An 8,041-nucleotide genomic window follows, 5' to 3' on the forward strand; every position below is an offset into this window, starting at 1 on the left:
TGTCTTGCTGTTGTGCTGTTACTGTCATACTGCCACTAGTGACAAAAGGAGTATTGTCTCTCCCTTCACAGCATACAGCAGCACATCAAGACAATGACCAACTGGATTGCTGACCAAGCTTTCCCATGATCATAAGCACTGGCCTAGGTGCTCTGACTAAGCACAGATAGGGGTCATTTCTGAGGAAAAAAGAAAAAGAAATAGGAAAAATTGTAACACCACCAGAAGGTGGCTAGTGAGTTGGTGAGTCTGAAGAATATTACTGTGGGTTTGAACAGTCCCCAGTTTGTCTGGAAGATAGCTTTCCACTCATCACCTTCCTTAATACAAACATTGAGTTTCATGTAATACTTGGCCCCTCAGAGTTTATCTATCAATTCCAAAATTAACAGAAGCAGGTATCAATTCTTGATTGTCAGTTCATTCAACTTCTGATAATCTTAGACTGGCTGAAGCTTGCTGTCCTTCTTTTTGACAAAGAAGAAGAGAGAGACCATGGAGGATTTAGATGGTCAGATCCTTCCACTAGATAAGTTTTCATCTCAGAACTTGTTGAGTTCCTGTTGCTCATTATTTCTGAGTGGGTATGTCTTGCAGTCCAGGTTGACATTGATGTTGAGGATGAGTTTGATAGCATGATCCCAAGGTTTGGGCTCTGGAAGTTCATCAAAGTTCTCCTTTTTAAGCAAGTCCTTATAGTCTCATGCCTACTTAGATACCATTTCTTCAAATGTCTTCTTCTCCTTTCCTGCAGCAGCTTTGGCTGCTAAGTTGTTGGTATGATGGATCACCCACACATATAAGGCCTGTTGTATATTGACAGTGAGTATGGTTTCACTGTCTTCCATCTCTTCATCTCATCGACCATCAGAGTCTTTGTCTGGTAGCTCAAATGGGAATTTTCAGCATTTGCATTGAGCAAAGGTGATTTTGCCAGTTTTTCAATTGATTAGCAGATTATGATGGATCAACCAGTCATGTCCAAGGAATACTTCCTTAGTTTCAAGATCAGTGACTGCCAAGTCAATCCATTTGGAGTGATCTCTGATCATGAGTCACAGCTCAACAAACTCTGTTATCGAGCCAGCTTGATTCTTGGTCCCATTGGCATTGTAGACCAGAATGGAGACTGCAGTGGCTCTTGTGGGGATTTGGTGCTTGGCAATAAAAGCATAGTTGATCAAGCTGCTCATGCATCTGCTGTCAACCAGTATGATCACAGCATGAGTGATTTGGTTCATGAGTATCTTGATCTGAGTTTTGACTGTCAGGTCTCATCTCTGGGTTTTAGTGCACCAAATGTATCTCCACAGCCCCTTTAATTCATTAAGTCATTCAAAGGCTCAGCACCATTCTGTCTTCATTCTCTCAATCATTTCATTGATGATCTTCTTGGTCCTGGTCTTATGCACCCAGTTCTTGAGTACCACCTTGGCCACTTCCTTCATCTTGGCATCTTTGATGGCCCTCCAGGTCTATTCAGTGTCAAATAGCTTGAGCCATCTGGTGAAGGTCTCTCCCTCTGTTCAGCCTATGGATGCTTGAGTTTCTTTTTGTGATTCTTTAGTGTGTGAAAAGGTAATAGATTCAGATATAATTGAATGCATACATAATTTAGGCATAGAAGTATCTACAGATACACTATTAGTCCATTCAGCAGCTATTGGTTGCACACCATGAAGTCTTTTGGCCGATCCAATAGAATTGCTCACTGGTCAGCCCTTTCTTTTACTTTTTCAATCTTTGTCTTTGGTCCCAGTTCCTCAGCTTCTCTTTGCAGTTTGGTGATCTGGGCTCTGATGTCTTCACAGGTTCTCTTCTTCAGGCAATCTTTTGCCATGTGTCTCTTCTGTCCACAGTTAAAACACTTTCTCTCTTTCTTCATATGGTTGATATCTATTGGTTTGCCAGTCTCTGTTTTCTGCACTATATAGGAGGATGTCACAGTGGTGCTGAGCTTGGATGAGGAAACAGCCTTGCCATTGGAGGATGAGATAGGCTTCTTGTTGGGTGTGATGCTGGTGACACACCCTCTCCATGTTCAGGCATGTAAAATTGCAAAAATTGAGAATATATGGACTGCATTTCAGTCCAGTAAGCATGTAATTGAGAATAGGATAAGAGTGCACTGAAATCTAGCCATCATAAGGCTAAACTGAAGTAACAATAAGCAGAGTGCATGACCTAGTAGCAGACTAATACCAGAGGGGTTAGACTGCATGTGAGGTCCCAGCACTTGGCCCTAAATGCATTAATACTATTACAAGAAGGCATGCTAAAATAAAAAGAATATGATCGAAATATGATCAGCAATCCTGATCACATTGATCAATAATGCACTGATGGAACATGCTTTAGAACAGGGAACTGAGACCCAAAGAAAGGTATCTGAATAATGGGGTGCTGAACAGAGAAATGACATGATGGCAACAAAGGAATAGATAGAGGAATACTACCCTCAGAGATGAATAGCATATATACTGCTCAGAGACTTGCATGCATACTTACAGTGTCTTAGCATGCTTAACACAGTGAGGGACTCCACATTATACTGCAGTATGACACATATCATATTGGGTAAGTTAATTAATGCATGTCAGACCAGAAGCAGTGCAATTTATGAGCCAGAGGGAAGGTTGAGACACTGAAAAAGGAGAACATAACTATTGTGGCTGACTCCAGACATGGGAGATAACTTTGGGGGTCCAGAACAGTTTACTGCTGTCAGAGATGTGTCACTGAGGCAAGAAGAAAGTGAGCAGACCTGGCTGGGCCAGCTAGCTGAGGTCAGCTAGTGAGGAGACATTGTGCAGTCCTGGCTCAGAAGAGAATAAGCATAGCAACTGTGATATATGCACAAATAATACCTGTGAGATCTGGCATAGAGTCCTATGCTTTGAAGATACCATCATAGAGTTGTATTAGTAAGTACTATAGTAGAGTATTTAAATATGGTATTGTATGAGTAGAAAAGGAGAGTTTCTGACCCCTACAGTTGCAGTGTATTGGGCACAGAAAGTGTTACAATTTTTCTATTTCTCTTCCTGATTAAACCCTTATTTAAGCTTAGTCAGGGTGTTAAACACCAGCACTTAAGACTGTGAGATGAAGCTTAGTCATCACAAGATGGCCAAGTCAGTCATTGTCTTCTGACATGACAGTGCTGCTTGGTGACACACAATCATCCTTTTATGTATAGTAATGATGCCCAAGGACAATGAGCACAAAGGATCCAGCAATGCACAATTAGTAACAGTATATTTAGCACAGGATCTGTACAGTATTTAAGATAGCTTACTCTTGCTGGAAACCCCAGCTTTGAGCTAAAGTTTATTCTATATCATTCTCTCTCAAGCCAGTCTCTACAGTCTTGCTGCACAATGACCATTGACAGCCAGTGAACTCTGATGTTCCACTCAAAGTGTAAAGTGACATCAGCTTATCACATGTTCATAGTTATATGCACTTTGGGTCTAACAATTAGCTCAAAGCTGTACCTTCCTTTTTCTCATACCCATTAGTGTAGAGGAAACTGAATGCCCTCTATCAACTCCTTAGACCCAAACTTCCATTACGAGTTCTTTGAACTCCTTGCTTCTATCATTGAAACATTGTTAGGATTATTGGTGATCATCCAGCTGTGCTGGAGATGCCATTCAATTACCATCTAGGCTATCAGACACTATAACGAGTTCTAACACATCCAACATATCCTATGAAATGTAACCCCTGATCTCCTGCTCTATGACATTCCTGAATTCTGACAAACATCCTACCAGCCCCCAACAAGCCCCTTACCAGAAGCCAGGCCTAGCAGCTCATATCAAAGGGATGTTCAAGAAGAGGAAAGACACCAATACCCTCCTTGATGACCCAGTAGAGATCATGACTCTTGCCTCATGGGATTCTGAAACCTATAGGTCCCTAGACCTCTGCCAGACCACAAGGATGAGGAGATCCCAGGGGACTTCTTTCAGCAGTCTCCCTCTCTCAACTCTACTTCTGCCTCTCCAATCAGAGGGGTTGGTAACCATGCCAGAAACTCTCTCAGTCCTGCTCAGATGGCTGAAAGATCCTGACACATGACATCTAGAAACCAGCCTGCTAGCTCTGCCACAACTCCTCCATGCTCAGTCAGGACTAGTGGTGGGATGAGGAGGTCACCCTCAGACTGGCTCAATGATGAGTGCTGAGACAGAGAGGCCTGAGATGAAGTCATACACAGATACTTCCCCATCTAGGACACCAATGTCCTTTTCAACTATGATGAGGCTCTTCAACAAGAAGAGCAAAGACAGCAAATAGCACCATGACCAGTTCTCAGCAAGCTTGAGGAGTGTATCCTCGAAAGTGGGAGGCAGAGGAGGCAAGCCATCGAGTATGACAATGAGCACAGGGAGAAGCAGTGAGCTGTTGAAAGAGCTCGACTGGAGAGGGCAAACATCTTCAACTGGTATGGAATCCAGCCTGAGGTTGCATCTGTACTTGCACCCATCTAAGCTGACCCATTCTTCTTGACCTCTGTCTTTCAAGAGCCTAATACTGACTCTGACCCATGGAGTGAGAACTACTGGCAAAATAAAACCCTCACAGCTAGTAGACGAGTTCCTGGAACCCCCCCATACCCTCCAACCTTCTAGTATCCCCCTTTCTGATGAACCCCTAGCATCAACACTATGTTCAGTGATGATGAGTTCATTCTTAGACACTACAGGTTATGAGTCCCTGGAACTGCTCATATCTCCACCTATACTCTCAGAGAGTTTCTTGGGAGTCAAGTGGTTGGATAGTTACTTGACAACAGATATAGAAGGAATGTCCAGCTCTATCATGAGCAAGTGGAGGTGGCAAGAGTGATAGGAGGGAACTGCTATAATAAATATATTGGAGCCCAACCAGCCTCCACCTACATCTCAAGCCTTGCTGCTGGCCCCAGCACTCAGCTAGGGTAGCAGAATGACAGTCTGACCACCAGAAGATGAGGAGAGTTCCTATGCCCTGCCTGCCATCTTCCCTAAGGAAGAGGGGGACAAGAATGAGAGAGATGAGGAAACTGAAAGTAGCAACCCACCACATGCTAGAGGCAACCTCTCATATCTCTTACAAGAAGACACAGATGATGAAGAATTGAAAAGGGCTATATAGAAGGCAAGGAGCCAAGAATACCAGGAATTTTACCTATAGAGAGTAAACTTTTTATGGTGCAATGCTGCCTGGGTAGCATCACAACTAGGACAATTATATTTACAGTCACCAATTAGTGAAAGAATGGAGATCCTAAGACATATGGCAACTGACTATACTGCTGTCGAATACAACAGAAAACATCTGAAAGATCAGGTTTAGTGACCACTGGCATATCTGATGCTGAGACAAATACAACCAATGCCACAGTCACCACTGGTCACCCCAAAATGAGCCATATACATAGCTCCCTTGGTCCAAAGCACATTCTCATATTCAGCACCCTCATCCTGGTCTATGGCAACCCAGCTCTCTTGAAGCTGGGTTTTGCCAGATATCCCACTGACCTCTTACTGAAACCTCTGGACTGGCAAAGGGAGTAGGATGCTAGATGCACAGCCACCACCAGATGAGGCCACAGGGAGTGGCACCAGGAAAGAACCAGTCTGAGACAATCTGAAAGCAGTATGACTCAGATTTACCATCAGGGATGGGGTTATTGTCCAAAAAGAGGAACAACTATGAGAGAGCCCAGTGGCCAATGACAATTCACTTTATTCCTTCCTGGGACCACCACAGGAGTGGCACTGTCTGCCATTCTCAGAATAGCCAAACCTGATGGGTGTATTGCCCTAAGATGCAGCAGTATTACAATGTTGCCTGGATCTCTTAAGAAAGCCCTGACCTTTTAAAGAAGCATCTGACAACATTGACTGATTTCTTGTAGACTGCAAGTAATATTTCAAAGTCTATATTGGATATCTCAGATCAGACATGAACAAGGTCATCTTCACCACCTTCTACCTTGAAGAGAAGGCTAAGACCTGGTGGATCCTCATCTTCTCAAACTTTCAATTAACAACTCAAGAGCACTATTATCACTTCTCATGAGCTATCTTTAAACAAATGCTCTATGATAAGTTCATTGATCTCACTGTGCAAGAAGTGCACAAACAAAAGATCAAGGAGTACAAGATGGCTGATAAGGCTGCCACAGACTATTTTGACAAGCTGGAATGATTGGCCAAACTCACTAGAATATGAGATGACATGGCAAATAATGGAAGAATGGTCGAGACCCTCAAGCAAGGCATTCCCTCCTCTTATATCACAATGATCTCTGCTATTGGCATCTGTGCCCTCATGCCCAATGGCTACAACAAATGGAAGGAGTGGATCATCAAAATATATAAGGAGTGACAAAGGCAGAAAGCAGAATCAATGATGCTACAGGACTATATAAAAAAGTCAACACTGCCAACCCTGAACAAAGCATCAGGAACAACTGCTGAGAAATCATCAGAAACCTCTATGGCCCCTGCCTATGGGATCCAGAAGACCAGGACCAGAACCACCTATACTGAAAGCAGAAAGCCAATGGACATAGATCGGATGAAGAAAGAAGGCAAGTGTTTCAACTGCAGACAGAAGGGCCACATGATGAAGAACTGTCCAAAGAAGAAGTGGACACAGAAAGATATTAGGGCTCAGATCACCAAGTTGCAGAAAGAAGATGAAAATCTTGATGAGAAAACCAAAGTGGAGGAAGTAAAAGATAGGGCCAGTCAGTGAGCGACTCCACTGAGCTGGCCAAAGGACTTCATGGTGTGCAAACCTTAACTGCTAGTCAGACTAATAGTACCTCTGTAGTTACCTCTATGCCTATATATGATGAGCATTTGAATATACCACGAAGTTACATCTTGCACACCAAAGAGTTGCAAACAAAAACTCAAATGCCTATAGGCTGAACAGGGGTAGCAAACCCCATTACATAGCTCAAACCCTTCAATACAGAATGAACTTGGAGGGCCATCAAAGAAGCCAAAAGCAAAGAAGCAGCAAAAGCCATACTGAGGAATTGGATATACAAGACACAGATAGAAGAAGTCGAAGATGAGATGGTCAGAAGGATAGAAGGAACTGAGTGATGTCAAGCCTTGGAATGGCTTGATAAACTCCATGGACCATGAAAGTTCATTTGATGGTCCAAGACACTGAGAAAAGATCTACTCACCAAGGCTCAGATTGAAACCCTTACATCCTGAACAACTCATGCAGTAACCACCCTAATCAACAGTGGCTGCACTGGGAGCTCTATCAATCAAACCTTTGTTGACAGGCACAAACTCTCTACCTGAGCCATGGTGGCACCAATCCCAGTTTACAATGCAGATGGAACCAAAAATCAAGCTGGTTTGATCACTAAATTCATTGAACTCAGACTAACAATTGGGGATCATTCTAAGTAGATCAACCTTGCAGTAACAGACCTAGGAACCAAAGAGATTTTCCTTGATCATGACTGGCTCATATGTTATAACTCATTAATAAATTAGAAGACTGAGAAAATCATGTTCTCAAGGTGTTGATGCTGGAAGATTCTGTTTGAATTACCAGATGAAGATCCAGAAGACCAGTGGGATGAGGAGATAGAAGATGGGGAGACCATTCTTGCCATCAATCTCCAATGGGAGATACACATTCAGGTGATCCACCACACTAACAACTTGGCCACCAAAGCCAATGAACAAAAAGGGGAAAGGATCTTCAAGAAAATGGTCTCTGAATGGGCATGAGATTTTTGGGACTTATTTGAGAAAGAAAGCTTTGATGAGTTACCAGAACCAAAACTATAGAACCATGCCATTAAACTGATTCTAAACATGAATGCTAATCTGGATTGCAAAACTTATCTGCTTGGTATTAACAAACAACAGGAACTTGACAAGTTTCTCGAGGAGAACCTGTTCAGCAGGCAAATCTAACCTTCTAAATCCCCCATGGTCTCACTATTTTTCTTTATCAAAAAGAAAGATGGTAAACTCTGATCAGTTCAGGATTATCAAAAACTCAA

At 42.8% G+C, this 8,041-nt stretch overlaps 1 protein-coding gene across 1 annotated transcript in view; it reads right to left on the reverse strand.

The window, feature by feature from the left end:
* The window catches only part of BT62DRAFT_906222 (uncharacterized protein), a gene marked incomplete at both ends in the record, with an annotated part of 5,059 nt that extends 3,788 nt beyond the window's left edge, over positions 1-1,271 (reverse strand). Inside the window, one exon of the mRNA XM_043183626.1 lies at positions 1,072-1,271. Within this exon, the coding sequence (XP_043035818.1) occupies positions 1,072-1,271 (200 nt within the window). The remainder of the gene's footprint in view (positions 1-1,071) is intronic.
* Positions 1,272-8,041: the final 6,770 nt, after the last annotated feature.

This window comes from Guyanagaster necrorhizus, assembly GCF_019112545.1.
Source record: "Guyanagaster necrorhizus MCA 3950 unplaced genomic scaffold BT62scaffold_30, whole genome shotgun sequence".
NCBI lineage: Eukaryota > Fungi > Basidiomycota > Agaricomycetes > Agaricales > Physalacriaceae > Guyanagaster > Guyanagaster necrorhizus.